This window comes from Leucopleurus acutus (genome assembly GCF_964270905.1).
Source record: "Leucopleurus acutus genome assembly, chromosome: 10".
Taxonomy (NCBI): domain Eukaryota; kingdom Metazoa; phylum Chordata; class Mammalia; order Artiodactyla; family Delphinidae; genus Leucopleurus; species Leucopleurus acutus.
Genome location: NC_139153.1, coordinates 8,494,592 through 8,517,989, shown reverse-complemented (window position 1 = coordinate 8,517,989; position 23,398 = coordinate 8,494,592). Strand labels below are relative to the sequence as shown.

Below are 23,398 nucleotides of genomic sequence, written 5' to 3'. Positions count from 1 at the left end.
CACTTCTCCAGGTGCTTGAACCAAAAATGCAGGGGTCATTCTTGATTCCTCTTTTATTCACCCCCTATATTAAATTCATCAGCAAGTACTATTGGTTCTACTTTGAAAGTTTACCTTGAATTGTGTATTTTACTTCTGCTACCACTCTAGAAATGCCACATCCCTGACCTAATTTACTAAAATGGTCTCACTTCATTCAGGTCTCTTCTCAAACATCACATCACCCTTCTTAAAGGAGCCCTTCTGGTCAAGCAGCTCCATCACTTTCTATCCCTACCTTAAGTCTCTTCCTAGCATGTATCACTATCTGACACATCTTACTCGTTTGTTTACTGTCTGACTATTCCCAATACAGTGTAAGCTCCATGTGGGCAGAGACTTGGTCTGTTTCTTTAATGTTATATTCCCAATACCTAGAATACTGTCTGGGTGATCCATAAATATTGCCTGAGTGAAGAGCCTTTCGGTTAGTTTTCTTACTATTTCTTGCCACCTTACAATTTATTCTGTATTCAGCAGATGCCATCTTTTTAGACATAAATAAAATCATATTACTTGTCTTTCTAAACTCTCCAATGACTTCCCACTGCAGGAAGAATAAAGCCCAGTACACTCTTACAAGGTCTTTCCTTCCGGGACCTGGCCCTGCCTCCCTGTACACCACTCTTCCGCTTCGCTCACTACACTCCACTCACACCCGCCGACGCTGTGTCTACCTCAGCACCTCTGCCCCTGACGCTCCCTCTGCCTGCAATACTCTTCCTCCGGCTCTGTGAATGGCTGCCTTTATTCTCATTTCAATTTTTTTTTTTTTTTGTCTGCGCCTGACCGGGGATCAAACCGAAGCCCCCTGCATTAGGAGCACGGAGTCTTAACCACTGCACCACTAGGGAAGTTCCGCTAGCAATATTGTTTTGTTTTGGTTTTTTGTAATTTTACGTCATTTTTTATTTATTTAATTTTATTTTTTGGCTGTGTTGGGTCTTCGTTTCTGCATGAGGGCTTTCTCTAGTTGCGTCAAGCAGGGGCCACTCTTCATCGCGGTGCGTGGGCCTCTCACTGTCGCAGCCTCTCCTGTTGCAGAGCACAAGCTCCAGATGCGCAGGCTCAGTAGTTGTGGCTCACGGGCCTAGCTGCTCCGCGGCATGTGGGATCTTCCGAGACCGGGGCGCGAACCGGTGTCCCCTGCATCGGCAGGCGGACTCCCAACCACTGCGCCACCAGGGAAGCCCATTTCGATTTTTTCTTTTACTTATGACTCATCTCAAATGTCAACTCCTCAAGAAAAGCCTTTTCTTGACTACATTATCTAATGCCCCCATAATTTCTATAAATTACTCTGCTTTATCTTCTTTATAGCATCTGCCACCTAAAATTGTTATAATCATCTGCTGATTTACTGTTATTTATCTGTCTGCTATTAGAATATAAGCTCCATGATGAGAAATTTATGTATCTTGCTCACTGCTCTATACTCACTACCTAGAAGAACAGCTAGCACATAGTAGACGCTCAATAAACATTTACTGAATTAGTGAACAACCAAATTAAAAAAACAAAGGAACATATTAAGCTAAAATGCCTTGCCTACTTAACAGGACTAAGCTGGTGCTCTCAGGAAAAGTTACAGGAGGTAATCCCGGGGTGTTCACTGGAGGTTTGTCTTTTTTTTCTTGGCAGCGTATAAAACTATATTTTACCAAGGTGAAGAGCGTGAAGATCCCCAAAATATGTCTGTCATGGCAGTTAGGCAAGTAGAGTAACTTCCTTCAGGCTAAGATTCTGCCTCTTACTGGAGCAATTCAGTCTTAATTAAGAAGACCTACCAAAAGCATTTGCAACCTGAAACCCGCAGGTAACTCAATAAACTCATTTGATTCAACTCTGTATCAAATACACTTTACAGATCTGCAACTAAGCCTCAAATTGATTTCACTGTTTCTCTCCTCTTCTAAAAGAGGGACTCGTGAAGATAAATCTATCCAAAAGACTGCTAAAGAAAATAAGAAAGATATATCATCACAAAACTACCGAAGTAACTCATTCATAAAATTAAGCTTTTTTTTAAGCAAGATAACCTGAAAGTAAAGCTTAGCGCACCCCCACCCCCACTCAAAAGAAGTTCTCAACATACAAGCTATTCACTCAGATTCAAAGCACGCTACAGTGCAAAGGGCTTCAAATTGAGCATGGGATGAATGTGGGTTTAATTTCCAGTCCTGCTTTTTACTAGCTATGTGGACAATTTATCTAAGCCAAATAATAAATCAATAGTAAAAGTAATATTTCTAGCTATGTATGGACTCAAAAAGTATTCCTCCATATACCCTTTTTTTCCCCAAGAGACTTGCCTGGAAAAATGTATTCCACCAAAACAAGGAAAAAGAAGAGGCAGATTTGGATCCTGAAATAGGTGAACTGACACAGGAGGGAGGAGAGAATACCCAGAAGGCTGGTGAAAGGAAATTCCAGGGTAGCTATGAAGGAGGCCCAAAGCACAGTCACAGTGCCTGGAAAAGGGCTGGGGGCTGCTTCAGGTAAGAGGTTCTGGAGAAAATAGTGAGTTGATAAACAATCTATGAGTTTCAATGTAAACAGAAAGTCACTGACATTTCTCATGGAAAGTTTACAGATAAATTAATATCAGATAAATAGAAAACTAAGCAAATAAAATTACTAATTATAGGGAAAACAGAATGTTTTCCTAAAAGGAATTACAACTGTAAGGGAAGAAAAATAATCTCCCTTCTAACCTTCTTAGTTCTTAGCTGGGGCTTTATAACAAAAGACAAATTTACATGAGAAAAACAAACAGATGTTTTTTAACATGTATACCTCATGTATATATGGAAGATACCCAGAGAAAAATAAGTAACTCTAAGCCACTTGGAGGTGACTTAGAACACTGGCTTAAATACCATCTTCAGCTAGATTAAAAAAAAAAAAAAAGAAAGGTGTGTGGGAGGCCAGTTATGGGGAGATGGCCAGGAAAAACACAGTAAACAAGAGTGAAGTCTGCTATGCTGATTTAAGTCAGAGCCTTCTCTGTCAACAGGAAGACTAACTTACTTCTAGGGATAGAGAGGGGAGGAGGGACAGACACCTTTGTAATTGGGTCCTACACTTAGGCAAATGGCGGAAGGCAGAGAGCTTTCCTTTCTGCTGCTTCTCAATTGCCTTCTGCTCAAAGCAACATGTCATGGTGGCATATTCTTGGGTGGTGGCATACTCTGACACACTTCATAACCATAGTATTGTATGTTGCCTGGTTCAAACTGTATACAATGTCTCTAACTAATACTGACCTTATAAAAAATTATGACAATATTCAGAAATTGGGAGGGAGGAGAAGGTAAGAGTCAGGATGTACAAAAGAGCTAAATTTTCATTTTTCAAATTAGGACTTCAATCAATTGTTAACATGGAAAACTGAAACACTTCAAGAAATAGCAGAAAGAATAATCTTTTATAAACATGAAGGTAATTACTAAAACAAAAGCCAAAAGATTTGACAGTTGTTAATTCTAGGAAATGAAGATGGAGACAAGGAGGTGGCGAGGAGTCAAGAGTTTTTAATAAGCCTCAGAGAAATGTGCTTAAAAACCACATACATGGGCTCCCCTGGTGGCGCAGTGGTTGGGAATCCGCCTGCCAATGCAGGAGACACGGGTTCGAGCCCTGGTCCGGGAAGATCCCACAAGCCACGGAGCAACTAAGCCCGTGCACCACAACTACTGAGCCTGCGCTCTAGAGCCCGCGAGCCACAACTACTGAGCCCATGCGCCACAACTACTGAAGCCCACGTGCCTACAGCCCGTGCTCCACAACGAGAAGCCACCAAAATGAGAAGGCCGTGCATCGCAACGAAGAGTAGCCCCTGCTCTCCTCAACCAGAGAAAGCCTGCGTTCAGCAACAAAGACCCCACACAGCCAAAAAGTAAATTAAAAAAATTAAAAACTCACGTACATTAAAACATTAATAAAAAGGTTTAAAAAACAGAAGAACCATCAATGGTATATTTAGATCCTGATACTAAATCAAACTGTAACTACACTATAATGTTAATAATAAGTGCTTGAGCTTTAGCAAGTGCCCAAAAGGTTTAAAAAAACAAAGTATATACCAAGGTTTATTTTAGAGCTAAGTGAATTAATTTAACATGTTGACCTATTTAGTAAAATTAAAGTTTTTAAAGATATTTAAATGGTGGGCAATAGATACTTGTATATTTTCTTGCCTATATCTAACCCACGTTTTCTTTAGTGTAGCGTAATTGTTAGATACCATCCTTTAGTGATTTAAATTATTTTTGTTCCATGCAAATTTTCTGGTTTCCTTGTTGTTACAGGCCTTAGTTTTGCCACTTCAGTGATCATCTGATATTCTCTAGCTCCTGTATCAAGAAAAATTACTTTGGCTTCCCAAAGGTTGATCAAAGAGGATCAATCACATCTGTCTATCTTTAGAGCACCAGCGCTGTAACTTTTGTGGTTCAGCCTCTGGTCCGTGAATCCTCCAGCCTCCTTTCCCTACTCCGAGAAGGCTCGGGCCATCACAACTACATCTAGTGCCTGTGTACTTCATCCTCCCGCCCCACACAGATCACAGCTGTATCTGCCCCTTCAAAGCTTAAGTGAAAAAAGAAAACATAATTCTTTTGGCACAACTAAGGCATATCATGTGTGGAATATTCATTCAGCAAATATTAACTATCTACTGTTTGCCAGGCACTTAAATTTAAATTTAAACTAAAAACCAACCAACCAGCCAAAGAATAAGCAGCTACCTAATTGACAAAACAGTAACGTGCTAGCACTGGGAAAGATACATATAAAGGTCATTTAAGGAAAATGAAGCGATAAATTTGGGAAGCTGGTAATAATGAATAAAATGAAAACTATCTTCAGCATAAATATGCAAGCTACAGAGTGCTGAAATTCTTTACATAAATACTGTCACTGGCCTGAGGACAGGATGGCAAGTCAGGAATGTTTCCATTTTAATCCCATTTTCTTCTCACAGAGATGCTTTGAGAGCAACTAATTAATAGTTGCAAAGTGCTTAGTGATAAGCTCAAAGTAGAATGTTAGTCACAAATCAAAGACCACACACATAGTTACAAAAAAAGGTCACCATCTTGAGTAAACACTCAACCAAAATTCAGTCTCTTAAGTAATATTAACAAGAAAGTTTGTATTAAACATTAATATAAAAATACTTAAGATGAAAAACTGTAACCCAAGTTCTTTGTAAACAAAGAAAATATTACATAACTTACGATAGTTACTGTGAATTTCATCTATTTCCTTTTCTGTTTGGTCCTTTGTAAAAACCATTATCTAAAAAATCCAAAAATTCTTAATTAAAAATTACCAAAAATGACAAAAATTAGAAATTAGTACTATAAACTTTAAGATCTCAAATGGAGATGTTTAAAATAGAGGAAAATAATCTCTCATGTCTGTTTTATATAGACTTAGGAAGATTAACTCCTGTTTACTTCTCTTGAATATTGTAATTAACATACATTTTACTCATTACTTTTTTTCATCAGTAGAAAATGCAACACTGATTCCATTAGAATTTATGAAGTATTAAGACAACAATCAATTAAGCTTCCTACTTTCAATATTTAATTTTCCACATTCATTACTACAATAGGTAACATAAAACTACAAGACTGAAGAGACATTTAGCAGATCATTAACAAGGCAGATCTTCTTGTTTGTCTTCTACCTTTTCCAGCCTAACTTTTCCAAGTCTACACAAAGGTATACAGAGAAAATGCAATAATACAAGACTTCACGTGTGAAATTTCTAATTCACTTTTTAAAATTTTAGACTTAAAAGATCTGAAATGTACTTACACGATTCATTATAGTCTTATAGTTAGCACACAGGTAATAGTAAAGTCAATGAAAATCTCATTTTTTTCTACTATCTGATTATAAACTTACTTCCCTAAGGTTGTTGCTTTCCTTACAAACACATTACCGATGGTCTAGGAAAAAAGTCTACTTGGGAGAGCCCAAAACACTTCCTCTAGTGTCAAAGGACACAATGGCTATTTTCTTCTTTGGTATCCTTTCCTCAAGTTTTGGACCATCAAGCTAGAGGAAGGCAATAGTGAAGAAATTTAGGTCTCTGATTCCCTCAGTAAGCTCAACAGATGCTCAATCCTCATCAACTCTTAAAATTACTTAATTTCACCATCAGTATAACCATAGAATTGCAGAATGCCAGAGCTAAAAGGGGATCTTAGAGATTATAATAGTTAACCCCCTGAGTTTTACAGATGAAGATCTTAAGGGCCACAGAGGTTAAATGTTGAAGAACTTATTAAATGCAACCACCAGAAAAAGGACCAATACCAAGGTTACCTTATGTACGGGCACATGCTTTTTTCCATAAAACTGTAATTCATCAATAAACTCTACTTTGGATTGATCTTGTGCCAGAAGACTTCTAAATATGATAAAAATGCTAAAATGAGCTGCAAGTAAATCATAATACATTAAATGGAAATGTGTTCTAGTACATTTCCCACTGAACAGATTTAACACTGGTTTGCTTTAATTTGTAGGGTATTCGACTTTTCCTTCCTTCATTTCTACCGAGATACTGAAAAAGACCATCAACATACGCTTTCGTTGAGTTTACTAGCTTCAAGACGCATCCTAGTCTTCTCCATATTTTCAATTTCTTGAACTATTTCAGCAGCTGTTAAAATAAGGGCATATAGCCAATATTAATTACATGGTGTTGTTCAATGTACCCTGGTTATATAAACTCTTAACACTGAAGCTGGACGATGGGTATACATGAACTCCCTGTCCTGTCTTTGTAATTTTTCTGTAAGTCTAAAGTCATTTCAAAATAAAAGGGTTAAAAAAAAATAACAGAGTTAAAACACTTAACTTTTACACATGCAATTACAGTTTAAAATATAACTGGAAGAGTACAGCAAAGTCATTTTGCTCTTTCCTTTGAGGATATAGGTATAAACAAGAGTTCCAATGGAATATGAAAATTAATGTTAGAGTGAATTCTATTCTTAGGGGATATCCACTGAAACTCCAATGTACAAAATGTTACAACAGTCTACTTTGCAAGGAAAGACAAAGGTCTACGAATACTAGGGGGTAGATGGCCTTGACTCCAGAATTTTTGTCAGTAGGTGTATTTACCAATCACATACATCAAAGAGATCTGAAATATACTCCATCTCATATATAAATACCTTTGAATGCAAATAGCATGAAATTTGCCAATGCTATCCTTCTGCCTACTAGGCCAACATATTAAGACTAAAATACACATATAGTATAGGGAGAAAAAACTACAATCCCTTACACACATTTATACATAAAAAGATACTATATCTAGAATTTGCTTCAAAATAATCCACGAAGGGATGTAAATGACAGACAACAGGCGATTAGGCATGAGTTGACAACTGTTTGAGTCAGGTAACAGGTAAACAGGGGAAATCACCATATTCTTCACCATAAGAATTGAAATTCTATAGAACTTATAAATAATCTCTATTAAAAAGTTTTTTACAAAACTGACAGTCCTCGAGAGGATCATTTAAGAATGCAATTACCTCATTTCAAAGTTTGTTTTTCAAGCACTGAGAGGTACCTCTTGCCTCCCTAATATCATAAGACCAGTAGAAACAATGTAAACAATCTCTCCCTCTGTGAATCATGGTATAACAGGAAAGCAAAGGGACCACTTGCATTCTACCCAATCCACTAACCCAAGTATCACTCAAGTTAGAGAACATCTGGCATACTCTCTTCTAAGGTATTAAGGAAACTGTACTAGGATTAGATGCAATTTAGGGGCTTAAATCTTTCGGAGAAACTTCTGATTCTGTTTGTGATGTAAAGAGCTGGATATAGTGTCATTCTCACCCTAACAATGAGAAAAGGCTGGATAACCTATAAAACTGTAACTTTACTTGAATCCAACAGAACTAACGTCACAGGGAAACCAACTAGCCTGAAATCTAAGGAAAGTCATGTGCCTTAGAGAAGAGAGGGGTCATGAGTACTGGGTTGACATAAGAAAACAAGGATTATCCTACCGCTGGGTAAGAAGATTTCAGATAAACTTTTTTTTTTTGGCCGCACAGCAAGGCATGCGAGATCTTAGTTCCCAGACCAGGGAGCGAACCCGCGCTCCCTGCAGTGGAAGCACATAGTCTTAACCACTGGACCGCCAGGAAAGTCCCTCAGATAAACTTTTTGATGAATTGCAAAAGGCCAAGGGTGAACCACCATGAAAATATAAAAATCCTGGGAATCTTAGACACAAGGGGACTCACACTTATTCCAAGGTTTTCTATAGACCTTACTGGATACTCTCAAGAACTACTGGGGGAAGGATGAGAAATTAGAAAAAGTATCCCTCCGGATACAGGCTTGGGAAAGAACAGCCCCCAGTGCAGGAAGGACATGAAGCCCCATCAGATCTTTAACCCTAGGAAACAAAAGCATTAAGCCACTGAGGGAAGGTCAGCAAAACTGAAGTCCCCAGAGCACAGGTAAACAGAGAAAAAGTAAACAAACAAAACCCTCTACTCCGGCAGAGGGGTCAGGAAACTGTCCTGGGCCCAGACCACTAGAGGACCCTTGCCACCTGGGGAGGCAAAGGATCACTGAGAGAGACCCACCTGTGAGACCCAGAATCAAGGGCCTGCCTAAAACAGAGGCTAAGCTAGAATAACAGAGAACAACCTCATGTTCCCTACCACGGAGTCAGGACACTCCAAGTGACAGGTAACTGTCATCAGCCACTGGGAGAGAAGTGAGCATGGAAAGACTCCTTAAGGCACAGGTTCACAGGGAAAACGTAAGTGCGAGTGATACAGGTACATTTTAAAAACAAACAAACAAACTTCTGGTAGCTCAGGCACCGACCTAAAAAGCACAAGGGATATGAAAGTGGTGGTCAACCGAGGACAACCACAGCAATAACAAAATCCAAACCAATCAACCACACACAGTGAAGTCCTAGCAGAAGAGGAGACAAGTCCATTTTTTAGTCATTCATACTATTTACTTCAGCATTTAGAGTCTCATGTATTAAGTCTGGTTTTCAACCAAAATTTACAAGATATATGAACAAGCAGGCAAACAAACAACAATAACAAAACCAAACTCAGATATCAGTTGCCCAGATGTTACAACTACCAGACATGGAATTTAAAATAACTATGATTAATATGCTACATCTAGTGGAAAAGATGAACAACATGCAGGAACAGATGGGGCATTTCACGAGAGAGATGAAATCATCAAGGAGAATAAAACAGAAATGTTAGAAATAAAAAAACATTAGCAGAGATAACTTGACCCAGCTAAGGAAAGAATAGGTGAACTTAAAAATGGGATCGATGGTATTACCCAAACAGAAATAGAGAAAAAGGGGGAAAAAAACCACAAAAAAACCAGAATAGAGCAACTAAGAGCTGTGAGACAATATCAAAAGCCCTAACATACACGTAATAGAAATCCCAGAAGAAGAAAAAAGGGAGAGAAAATATTTGAAGATCTAATGGCCAGAATTTACTAAATATAATGAAAGATGTCAAACCACAAATGCAAGAAGCTTGAAGAATATCAAGCAGAACAAATAACAAAACAAAAACGCAATAATATACCTACACATAGACACACAAAGAAAATCTTGAAGCCAGTGAGAAAAAGGGGTATACCACACCAATAAAAGTCATGTATTACATCATACTGCTCATCAAAAACTATTCAATCCAGAAGACAACAGAATGAAGAATTTAAAGTGTTGGGGAAAAAAACCTACCAACCCAGAATTCTATATCAAGGGCAATATTTTTCAAAAGTGAAAGAGAAATAAAGACTTTCTGAGACAAACAAAAACTGACAGAATATATTATTAGCAGATCTGTACCAAAAAAAGTGTTAAAGGAATTTCTTCAAGCAAAAGAAATTTAAAACCAGAAATTCATCTCTGTAAGAAGAAACAAAGTGTTAGAAATGGTAAAAATGAAGGTAAATATGAAATATACTTTTCTTATTTTTAACTACTATAAAAGATAATTGTCTGTTTAAAGGAAAAACAATAGCAATGCATTGTGTTAACAGCATGACAACAACAGCACAAACAATTAGGGACTGGGAGTAAACTGTTGTATAAGGTTCTTATACTACAAGCAAAGCAGTTTATTATCTGAAGGTAGACTGTGACTAATTAAAGGTGTATACTGTAAACCCTAAGGCAAACACTAAAATTTTGAAAAAGAGGTACAATAATAAGTCAATAGTAGAAACGAAATATAATTTTTTAAATACTCAATTAATCCAAGATATTTAAAAAAAAAAAGGATAGAAGGAACAAAAAGCAGACGGAACAAACAAAACAACTAGCAAGATGTTAAGTCGAAAGCCAACTACATCAAATGTAAATGGTCTAAAGGCACTAATAAGAGCCAGAGAATGCAGACTGGATTAAAAAAGAAAAGCCAAACAATATACTGTCAACAAAGAACCCATTTTAAATAAAAGACATAGATTCAAAATAGGTTCAAAACAAAGAACGGAAAGCAATGTACCCTGTAAATACCAATGAAAAGAAATCTGAAATAGCTATATTAATATGAGGCGCAAGAGACTCCAGAGCAATGAATGTTATCAGGGACAAAGAGGGAAATTACAGAAAGCGGTCAAGTCACCAAGAAGACTTAACAATCTTAATGTGTTTGCACCTAAAACAGAAATCAAAAATACATACATGAACAAGGACTTCTGTTTCCAAACAAGATGGCCTAGTCTCATGTCTCTTCTCATTTCTCATAATCTTACCTGCAAAGCATAACTACAAACCCTGGATATAACAGACAAGGTTAAGAGAATTCTGAAAAGTGGAAGGAGGAAAATGGACTGGCTAAGGACCTCAGAATTTGAGGAACAATACTGTGGTACGTTCCCCGGGTTTTCTTTTTATCTTCACAATATCCCAGACTCGTCTCTGGTGAAGCCTGCAATCCAGAACCACCAACACTCACAGAAGAAAGAAAAAAAAAGTCTCAAGGAAAACCTATTTTAAGCAAAGGTCAGTGAAAGGGAGAGATCAGAAACCTTTCTGACAATATCAGACCTACTCCAGCTAAACACTGATGATGCTCCCAGCCTGCCACACAAACTTCCCCCCACACTTAATTTAAAGATCTGTAAAATTAAAACACAGGTACTATATTTACTGAAAAAACTCTGCATATAATCTGCAGTTCAAACCCATGTTGTTCAAGGGTCAACTGTATATCTCTTTAAAGCAGTTTACATGATATATCTGTTATTAATTTCTCATACTTAGAAGAGGAAACTAAATAACAACAATAAAAATTGGAAACAAAGGGTTTCCCTGGTGGCACAGTGGTTAAGAATCTGCCTGCCAATGCAGGGGACGTGGATTCGAGCCCTGGCCCAGGAAGATCTCACATGCTACGGAGCAACTGAGCCCACGAGCCACAACTACTGAAGCCCGTGAGCCTAGAGCCCATGCTCTGCAACAAGAGAAGCCACTGCAATGAGAAGCCCGCGCACTGTAACGAAGAGTAGCCCCCACTCACCACAACTAGAGAAAGCCCGCACGCAGCAACGAAAACCCAACACAGCCAAAAATAAAAACACATAAATAAATAAATTTATTTTTTTAATTGGAAACAAAGTGAAACAAATGAACTGTCACTATATTACTTCAAATAACATAACCACAATAAAGGGAAAAAATAACTTATGAACACAGTAAATGACTATGTACCCTTAGTGCAGGGGATGGGGGAGGGGAGAGGGAAGACTGGGTAGAGAGAACTAAAAAAAAAATCTGGAATTCTTTCTCTGGTTGCAGAAAGGTGTAGTAGTACAGATGAAGCAATTCTGAAACGATTTTAGATATATTACAGAACTGAACAAATTAGTAAACGTGCTGATGCTACTAAGAGGGAAGATTCTTCCTGTCGAAAAAGGGAAATACAAATATGAAATAGAGAAAGGTAAAGAAGACCCCTGTGGGGCTGGATTGAAAGTAAAGGTATTGGTATGTTCTCATGATTTCTAAGATGTATAAGTGGATTTACATGCATACATATACATGTAGTATACAAGCATACATGCATGTGTATGTATACACATATCCATGCATGCATATGTATATGTGTGTATATATTCCTGAGCTCCACCTGCTGAAAGAGTCTAGAAGCAAAGGTACCAGGTAGCAATGAGCATAGCTGGTAGCCTTATCTTGTTTTCCCCCCAAAAGAACCAAAGCTTCTCAGGGAAATGGCTGATTCCAGGGCTGGGACAGGGAATCACTACCTTGTTATGCTAGAAATAAGGAAATGGTAAAAAATAATAATGATAATAATGAAACTATGGCATGAGGACCAAAGATCAGCATGCAGAAGCTCCCACTGGCCAAATCTAGAAACATAAACACCAAAATAATTAAGGATGGAAATAAGCTATAAATCTGTGAATCCATATTGATAATAGACAAATTAAATACAAGAAAGGAAGGCTCCTGTTTTCAGAACCATGGCAGGTGTCAACTGGCAAATGTGGAAGGAAGGCTAAAATTAGAAAATCAACATGTGCAACTACACAGAAAAGACTAGTTCAGGTAAAAATTACCAAAGAATGCTAAATACAGGCGTGAGATTTTAATGAGGTATAGAATATTTAGATGGTATGAAAGTGTCTCTCTACAGATTGCTTACTAGGAGTAATGAGGAAACTACACAGTGAGGAAATCGACAAGGTGATCAAACCTGCCATCACAAATGAAGGGCACAAAGATGTCAAATACCTCTAGAGGTGATATTCTGAGAAGGACAAAACATCACTTATATAGTATTCTGGCCACGAATGCACAACCTGAACATAATTATAAGGAAACATAGGACAAAGCCAAAATGAGGAATATTCTATTTGGGGAAAAAACCCAACAACAACAAAGACTGTATTCTTTTAAAATGCCAATGTCAATGTCATAGAAGACAAAGAAAGGCTGAGGAATTGTTCCAGACTGAAAGAGACTGAGAGGATATTACAACTAAATTTAATAATGTGATCCAAAACTGGATCATGTAATGGAGGGGGAAAAAAAATCCATAAAGGCCATTACGGGGTCAACTGCTGAAACTGGAATAGAGATGATAGATTAAAGAATTATTTAACAAAGATGAATTTACTAAAGTTGATAACTGTACTGCAGCAATAAAAGAGAATATCTCTTTTCTTAGGAAATACACAATAAAGTATTCAGGAGACAAGATTATACGCCTTATTCTCAGATAGTTTAAGAAAAACATATGTGTATATAAAGATGTACACACACACAAACACATATACATTAATGAAGAGAGAGAAACAGTAATTCATAAACCAAATGGGGGAAAATGTTAACAGGTGAATCTGTATAAAGGGTACATATGTGTTCTTTATGATAATGTTTCAACCTTCCCATAAGTTCAAGATTATTTCCAAATAAAGGTTTTTTTTTTAAAGAATGCAAAGCTAAGACTTTTTCAGACAAATAAAAGTGGAAAGAACTTGTCTCAACACATGTGCACTACAAGAAACATTAAATGAAGATTTTCAGACCAAATGAAAATGACATCAGATGGAAACCTGGATCTAAGCAAAGAAATAATGAATACTATAAATGGTGAATGTGTAGGCACATAGAGACTTTCCTTTTCAATTTTTAAAATTTCTTTAAAGGAAAATTGACAGTTTAAAGCAAAAATGGTAACAAAGTATTATGAGGTTTATAACACATAGAAGAAAAATCTATGACAATAAAACCAAGGATGGAAAGGGTAAGGTCCTTATGTTAAACACGTAGTACAATAATATCTGAAGGTAGACTGTGATAAGTTTAAGATGCACGTGGTAAACTCTAGAACAACTGCTAAAAGAAATTAAACAGAGGTACAGCTAATAAGCCAACAGTGGAGATAGAATAGAGAACTAAAAAATAATCTAAAAGAAAGCAAGAAAAGAACAAAGAATGGACAGGACAAAGAGAAAATAAAGAGCAAGATGGTAGATTTAAACCCAACCAAATAGATTAAATGAAAAAGTTTTAAAGTCTACAATTTAATGGTATATCTTGCCAAATTAAGTTTAAAAAGCAAATCCAAACCACATACTGCTTACCAAAAAACACAGTTTAAATATAATGACACAGTATGTTTAAAGAAAAAAGTGAAATAAGATTATTATTTATGGAATATTACCAGAGACTAAAACAAATATGTCATAATAGTGAATAGGTTAATTCATCAAGAAGACATAACAATACTAAACGCACATACACCTCATTACTGAGATTCAAAATGTAAAGAAAACAGAGCATACTGAAAGGAAAAATTAAAAATCCACAAATACCCTTGGAGATGTCAATAATCCTCTCAGTACTGATAGAATCAGTAAACACAGCATAAGTAAGGATGTAGAATACTTGAACATACTACCTAGCAACTTTACATAACTAACACTACAGATCACTGAACAAAAAAACCCCAAATTTTCAAGTGCTTAAGGAACACTCACCAAGGAAGACCTAATGCTGAGTTATAAAACAAGTCTCAATAAAGGTAAAAGGTCCGAAATCATACAGAGCTGCTTCAATGGAATCAAATTAGAAGTGATTTTAAAAAAAGATATCTGGGAAATATTCAAATATTTAGAAATTGAAAACACTTCCAAATAACCCATGGGTAAAAGAGATCACAACAAAAATTAGAAAATATTTTAACTGAATGAAAAGGAAAATACCAGAGAAATGAAAGCACATGGCTACATAAAAATCTATAAGCCCATGTTTATAGTAGCTTTATCCAGAATAGCCAAAAATTGGAGACAAGCCCAGTTGCCTATTAATAGTCATTTAGTCATCATTTCAGCCAAAATCTAGAACATTTCCTTCACCCCCAGAAATTCTTCTGCCCCATTGCAGTAAATTCCCTCCCCCTTACCCTCAGGCCCTGGGACATACTGATCTCTTCTATGTCCCTATAGTTTTGCCTTTTCCAAAATGCTAAATAAATGGACTTTTAAAATTATACAGTGTGTTGTCTTTTGTATCTGGCTTCTTTCACTTAGCACAATGCTTTTGAGATTTATCCATGTTGTTGCACTTAACAGTAGTTCATTTTTATTGCTAAGCAGTGTTCCACTGTATGGCTGTACCACAATTTGTATACCCATTCACATATAAATAGACAATCTCAATAAACAACAAAGCTGGAGGAACTACATTACCAGACAGCAAGATCTATTACAAATTACTCATAAACTAATTAAGACAGTGCACTACTGGCACAAGGATAAATAAATGACCCAATGGAACAAAACAATGTCCAGACCCACACATATACAGTTAGCTGATTCTCAACCAAGCTGTACCAACAATTCAATGTGTAAAGGATGGCTTTTCAATAAATGGTGTGACATCAATCAGCTATCCATATGGAAACAACAAAAGAATCTCGCCCCTTACCTCGCAACGTATGCTAAAACCAATTCCAGATAAACTGTAGATTGAAAGGTAGAAGCAAAAAGAATAATGCTCTTAGAAGAAAACATGATCTTGCGGTAGGCAAAGACAAAAAAGTACTAACAATGGGAAAATGCAATGAATTGGATATAAAATTTAAAACTTCTACCTCTCAAATGAAGCCATTAAGAGAGGGAAAAGATGAAATTAAAGGCGAAACATACATACACCCAGCAAGATGTGTATCCAGAAAAATTCACCTACCCCCACAAGTAAATCAGGAAACAACAGATCCACAGCACAGAAAAATCGGGCACAAGACTTAAATGGGTATTTCACCAAAAAGAATATCCAGGTGGCCAATAACAATATAAAAATATGCTGAACACTACAAGCCATTAGGGAAACAAAAATTAAAACCATAATGAGACACTACTGTGGACCCACCAGAATGGCCAAAACGGAAAATTGACAATATTGATGTTGTTAAGGATGTGGAAAAACTGGAATCTTGTACCCTCCTGATGAGAGCATACATTGGCACTGAGTTTCTGCCTGTACCCATGAAAGCTGAACATCTGCCAAAACATAATTTGGGGGATAGGCATACGTATCCCCCAAACACGTGTGCCTACGAGCACCAAGAGACCTGCAAAAGGTTACTCATAGCAGCATTATTCTTAAAAGCCAAAGAGAGGAAAAATCCAAATGTCCATCAGCCACCGAATGGACAGTGTAATATATTTATATAATAGAATATGCTACAGCAACAAAAAATTTTTAAAAATCACAACTGTACACAAAAATATGGATATGGGCTTCCCTGGTGGCGCAGTGGTTGAGAGTCCGCCTGCCGATGCGGGGGACGCGGGTTCGTGCCCCGGTGCGGGAGGATCCCACATGCCGCGGAGCGGCTGGGCCCGTGAGCCATGGCTGCTGGGCCTGTGCGTCCGGAGCCTGTGCTCCGCAACGGGAGAGGCCACAACAGTGAGAGGCCCGCGTACCGCAAAAAAAAAAAAAAAAAAAAAAAAAAAAAAATGGATAAACCTTATAAACATAATGTAAAAAAAATGAAATCAGATTGAGAAGAATGCATAAGCTACTTATTATTTCATTTATATAAAGATAAAATATAGGCAAAAATAGGCAAATGAATATATGGTTTGAGAAGTCAAGAAGGTGGTCATCTGTGAGAATGAAGGTAGTAGTGATTGGGAGGGGGCTTCTGTGATGCTGGTACTGATCTGAGTAGTGGTTACAAAGGCACTTTCCCTTTGCTTTGTGATAATTCACTGAACAATATATTTACAATTTGTGTAAGCTCCTATTTGCATATTATACTTTAGTTTTTTTTTAATTAGGTAATTCCATCCATATGCTAATAACTGAAAGAACTCCAAAATTTGTGTGTGGTTAAATGGAAAGAACAAACTATTAAGCAGTATGTATGTAAAATTAACATTTTTATAACAATAATGATCAAGGATATATTTTTGTGCATAACAATCTTAATAATCTAATGGTAACATTTACTCAATGCTGACTACTTGCTAAGGTACTATGCTAGGACTTCACATGCATTTTATCATTTATTCTGCACAAAAACACTATGAAGTAGGTAGTATTATAACTCTTACTTTATGGGTGAGAAAACCGAGGTCAGATATAATAAGTAATTTGCCCATAGTCACCCAGTCATAAAGTTGCAAAACTAGGATTATAGACCACGCTCTCTAGATCAACCTTCATATTCATGAGAAGCTGGCAGCAGTGGTTGCCTCTGAGAAGGGAAGGGGGACGGAGAGACGGGCTGAGAGAAAGGCTGGCTTATCACAGGACACTCTAGGTACCTTCAGAAGAAGTACATTTGCATACCTTACCTATTATCAAAAATGTATTAAAAATTTTTTCTGTGCTTTACAACCACTAAGCCACACAAAACTGCTTTATCCAGAGGATAAACACAACTCGTTGTTTAATCACTTTACCTGATTTAGGATGCAAAGCATCACACTGGGCATTGTACATGTGTACAAATTCTTGGTGCCTTTTAATGAGCTGTTGTTTATTTCCTTGAACAGATAATCCATGCTGTTTTAGCCTTTTCTTTAAATCTCTATCTGAGAGCAAGTTATATACAGTTTTAGGCAGTGGCTTCCTCTTGTGAACAGAGCTGAAAAGGGAGAAAAGAGATCACTGAGGTTTACTGTGAATTATCCAATGCTTTTCACGTAAAACAGTAATTTACCTTCTGACTCAATACCAAGGCGACTGGGAGAATAGCAGAACCATTAAGACAAAAACAGGAAAGAGAAGGAGGATTAAATTTACAAATAAAGTTGACAGTATTTTTCTGACAGTGATGCATCTAAAGTGGCAGTGGGACATTCCGATAGAGGGGTCTAGGTGGCAGCCAAAACTTAGACAGAGTTAGTTTAGGTCTCAGAGAGAGGCCTGGCCTAAAGATGCAGACCTGGGACTCATACAGAAGGCTTGTGGACTGAATGCTATGAGAAATTAGGGTCATACTTACGTGAACTTATTCACTACCTCTTTAAAGCATGCTTTTCCTAAAATTTGCCCATGGTTTCCACACAAATCTCTATAAAACCAGCTATCTCAGATGATTAGAGTACAAATGCTATCGCGGGTCAGGCTATGGATTTAAGAATATCATCATATATAGCTTCTTTAAAAACATTTCTGACGCATAGCCAAACATGCCCGCTTAGGCCCAAGGCAATCATTTTGCAAAAGCACTAGATGAAATAAAAGAAGACTTGCTGGGATGGTTAGCTTTATCCAACTCATTACACCAATGGAAAAAGAATTCAGACAGTTGATGGGTAGGTAGTATTTATGGGATCATCTTCAAAAGAACACAACTGAAAACAACAGCAAGAAACACAGCACTGTTTGTTTTTTTTCTCCAACTTCAATTAATTATATTAACAAATATATAAGGCATTAAGAAGTGTACTGGCAAAATCCCCACCTGGCTCTTCACTGTATTTACATAACGAATACAATGATAAGCACTAAGCTACAATTTTAAATATGACAAAGCTCTATCGAATGACTTTCTTATACTCCCTCTAAACACCAATTAAGAAACATTATTTCTTTAAATAGAGTATGTAGAAGTCAAGCTACCTAAGGGTATCAATGACTTGAGACAATTATTTAAACAGGAACCCAGAGTGAATTTTAATCTATTTAATCTGATTATACCTGGTTCTCTAAGTACATCACCTGGCTCAACACTATAGCAATAAGGTGCTTAATAAACATGTATTCAAGGTAGTCACTACAACTGCAATCATTTTTAGATGAAATATCAAAACTTCAGGTAAGAATTAATAGGAACTTGAAAGTAATAGGTTTATCCAGAAAAACAAGATTTTACAAAAGACTTGCATATAACTAGCTGGCACAAGGCCATGCTGCTCAAACTTGAGTGCATCTCAGAACCACCTGGAGAGCTTATTTAAAATGCAGTTCTCAGTCGCATGGCCACACCACCCACCAATTCTGACTCAGCTCTTTAAGTGGAAACCTAAAATCTCTATTAACAAGGTTTCACGTGGAAATCTAATGCAAATGGTCCAGAGACCACACTAAGAGGGAGAGAATACAGTTGAATACAGACTGAAAACAACCAAACATTTCTCTATTACCCAACAGTACCATTCCCTGGCTAGGTTATTTCTTTTATGCTCTATCAATATGGTCTAAAAGCCAGAAATAACTATATAACTGCAGAAAGACCTGTAAACCCTCAACAGATTACATTTTTCCGAAAATTACTCTTCTTATAATGACAGACAGCCTATTGGACTCTACAACACTGATAAGATTATGGCTAAATAAAATCACAGAAGGTAGCAAGAGCTGAAAAACCTTTTGTAGGAGTTTATACAAGAACACTGTGAGGGAATTCAGTAAGTCTGTACCTAAAACATTTTTTTAATTTTATTAGGATAGATGATAAAACTTACGACTGTGAATTTCTAATGGAAAACTCTACTGTTCACTGGCATTTACAATGAAAAACACCAGCAGAAATCAACAATTTCTGTCATGAATTTTAAAATACGAAGCCTGATAAATGTTTCCCAAAACATGAAAATGCTACTTTACCTTTCTTCCATGATTTGGTGAAACAGTAATGCATTTAAGGGTCCTAAGAATCTGAGGACCTCAAAAGGAAGAGTATCCTTTGAATCAACTCTGATATGAATCTACATGGAATGGGTTAAGGGCTGTATCCAAATTAAAGAATTGGCCTGTTGGGGTGTTGTGGAGAAAATTTTTTAAATGTCAGAGATTCTTTTATGTGACCAGACCCCAGGACGAGGATGTAACTAAAGAGAAAGGTGGTTCAATGTCTTCCTAAGTTTATCTTCACAAACACTAGCTTTGCAAGATGAGTTATAAGGACAAAAAGGTTTTAAGGTCAAATAAATTTAGGAATTACTGCATTAAATAAAATCCAACAATTATGTTTGACGAAGGAATTCTCAGAGCCTTCAATACACTAACTTACACAGTGACTCTTTCCCTAAGAGAGAGAGAAAGAGGGAGTGAATGCAGTGCTTCTAAATTGTGCTACAGAGTAATCGGCAGGATTATAGTATTCCACAGAGCCTGTTTGGAACCACTACTGGAATTTGAACTTAATTACACACAGAGGAGTACGTCTTTGGATAAACTGACAGAGCTAAGTGTGTTAGAAGAAATACAATGGATGCATCTAGAGAAAGAGCAGTCCAAGCAAGATTATCAGGACTGATTCCTTACTCTTCAAGGAGAAAATGCCCAGCTTCCATATTCCCAACTCACTCTTCAGGAAAAAACATTTCTAAGGAGAAAGGCAGGTCATTAGATTCTCACGACTTATGAGAAATAATCCTCGTGATGATCCAGCTTTATTCCAAATCTTGACTAACTAGGCAACCTAAGAATCTAAATTTTATTCTCGTCAACAAACGTACCCACTAGGAGTGAGTACTGGGCACGCAGGACCGCACAGGCATCTGTCGCAGGGACCTGTGGAGGGATCTTGGGGCCTGAAGGCCACTGTGGATACGAGGCAGGGACGCAGAGGGAGGTCAGAGAGAGGAGCACAGTCCCCAAGCCCTCCACCTCCACTTTAATGGAACAGGGCCAATTTTCTCTGTTTTATATGTTATGGTTAACTGTGCGTTTTTGCTTGAAGAAAAGGTCCTGCTCGGGGAGAGAAGTTAACTATCAAGCTAAGAACACGACAGTAAGAACTGGCAACTGGTGCCCCCTGCTGTAAACTAATAAAGCATCACTGTGCTTTATATGTTAACTTTTGTAAATTATAACAGCCAGAGTTCGTCCCTCGGAACCTGCATTCACTCCAGACTTACTCATAAAATCTAGTGACACCATTTTAGCTTTACTCACAAAAGAACAATAAAATAGTCCTGTCTTAGCAGCACGGTTTCTGGCACTCTTCCAAGTTCTTCCAAACAGACCAAACGTAAGAGCCAATCATTCTGTTCATTCCCACCTCCCGGATACGATTAATTTCTTCAATTTCCGCCCTCTCCTTTCCAGATCTCGGAATTATCACCTATTCTCTCCCTCTTCCATCCTGTTTCAGAGGAAGGGTTCCTTCTGCATGTCAAGGATAACTTCATTACTGGACTTTTGATCTCTTGTTCTTTATATCACCTGCTCTCTCCCTGGAGCTAGCAGGAGGCTAAAGGCTTATATAATTTTGCTATTTTAAAAAATAAAATGTTCCCTGATCTTGCTCTTTAGTCCTTCCCCAAACTACCATCTCATCTGTCCTCTTCCCTTTATCACCAGACTCATGTAATTTGCAGCTTCTGCTTCCTTATTATCTTCATTATCACTGATTCTTTAACACCCTACAGATTAACTTTGACTACAATTTGATTCCTAACTTACAACTTACATGTGTAATAACAACAGTGGCCTAGTTTAATAAACTATTGTGATTTTGATGTATAAGGCGAGGCAGAATAGTGTGAGTTTAGGTGCAGATACTGGGTTGACAACTTAGTCATCTCACCTGGGTAGCTGGCCGGGACACTCTCTCTCTCTCTCTCTCTCTTTCTCTCTCTCTCTCTCTCTCTATTTCAAACACACCCTTTTGAGTCTGCCCCACAGACAAACTATACAACTGCAAGCTTCTATAGATGCAGTAACAGAGAAAACCACTGCCTTCAAAATGCAAGCCTACTGGTTGCATCCTTCCAGAACAAAAGGGTGTTAAGAGCAGAGAATTTGACTTTCATTCACCATTGATTCACCAGTGCTTTGTAGAATACCTGGCACATGGTTATGTGCTTAATAAGTATTTGTTAAATGAATAAGTGATTCCATATTTTCTAAAAAAACAAAAAAAGGCAAAAAAACATACCCTTTTGTACCTTTTTTCTTTTTAATTTTTACTGGAGTACAGTTGATTTACAATGTTGTGTTACTTTCAGGTGCCTTTTGTACCTTTTACTGTCATGTGTATATAGTATATCATATGTATATAGTAATTAACTATTCAGAATTTTTGAAAAAGCTATATTTTACAAATTTAAACTTCTGAGCTTCCTAAGAACCAAAAACAGATTTGATGTGTTCTATATTCAGAGTCTAACCTTGCTTTCTTGGGCCAAGGGTTTTATGGTAGTTCTAAAATTCTAAGAGAAGAAAACAAGTTTAAAAACAACTGAATTCTAAATCACTAGTTTCTTGTTAAGTCAAATTTTATTAGCATATAATAAAGTTAATTACATCTGGCAAGGTGGGAGTTGAGGAAAGAACAAGGAGAGAGAATGGACAAGGAGAGCCAGTGGAGTTGGCTCACATTTTATAAACCACAGGAGGCAACAAGCTAAAGTAGCTCAATGGTTATGCTTAACTTGCTTACCTTCTGAGGCTTTCTTTCTTCTCTTCACGTGATAAACAGCTGTCTAAGTGCTTGTTAATGTGATTTTCTGGAATATGAACCCCACAAACAGGACAATCCACTGTATTTTTCAAAAAGAGAAAGAGATTTTATTATTTGTGGAAAGAGCAAAAATAATATAACCCAGCACCTTTCAGCAACTAAGATAAAAAAAGGAATCCAACCTTAACATGCACTTGGAAAAGCAGAAGAGAAAAAGGACACCTCAGGGCAGCAGGAGTAGAATAGACTGCTTACTGGGTAAGGGCTACATTGTGGAAAGTCACATAATTAGAATCCTGGGCCTAGAGGAAGAGACTGCGAAGAAGTTTGGAAATCTGTTTTTTAGAAAATGCTTTAGTTAACTCTTTTCTAACAAGGCGTAACGAAGCTATAAAACTAATATTAAGTTTTCCCGTCTTAGGACCCATTCATCTTTAGCACTGAAGCAATCTTAACCACCTGAGTAAGATATACCTGCCACAGGAGGAAGGTGAGGTGAGGGTATGTACAGCTAGGGGCATGTGGGATCTTAGTTCCCTGACCAGGAATTGAACCCGGACCCTCGGCAGTGAGAGCACAGAGTCCTAACCACTGGACCACCAGGGAAGTCCCAGCATTTTTTTTTTAACTGAAGTAGAGTTGATTCGCAATGTTGTGTTAGTTTCTTGTGTACAACAAAGTGATTCACTTATACATGTATATAAATACATATATCTATTCTTTTTCATATTCTTCATTATGGTTTATTACAGGATATTGAATATAGTTCCCCATGCTATATAGTAGGACCTTGTCGTTTACCTATTTTATATACAGCAGCTTGTATCTGCTAATCCCACACTCCTAATTTATCCCCCTCCCACTCCCTTCCCCCTTGGTAAACATAAGTTTATTTTCTAAGTCTGTGA

The 23,398-nt window shown here is 37.3% G+C and overlaps 1 protein-coding gene across 1 annotated transcript in view; it reads right to left on the bottom strand.

Moving 5' to 3' along the window:
* The window catches only part of RAD18 (RAD18 E3 ubiquitin protein ligase), a gene marked incomplete at its 5' end in the record, with an annotated part of 118,236 nt that overhangs the window by 48,585 nt on the left and 46,253 nt on the right, over window positions 1–23,398 (bottom strand). The window contains 4 exons of the mRNA XM_082847449.1: window positions 5,280–5,340; window positions 6,645–6,721; window positions 17,536–17,720; window positions 22,470–22,569. Of these exons, the coding sequence (XP_082703575.1) occupies window positions 5,280–5,340; window positions 6,645–6,721; window positions 17,536–17,720; window positions 22,470–22,569 (423 nt within the window). The remainder of the gene's footprint in view (window positions 1–5,279; window positions 5,341–6,644; window positions 6,722–17,535; window positions 17,721–22,469; window positions 22,570–23,398) is intronic.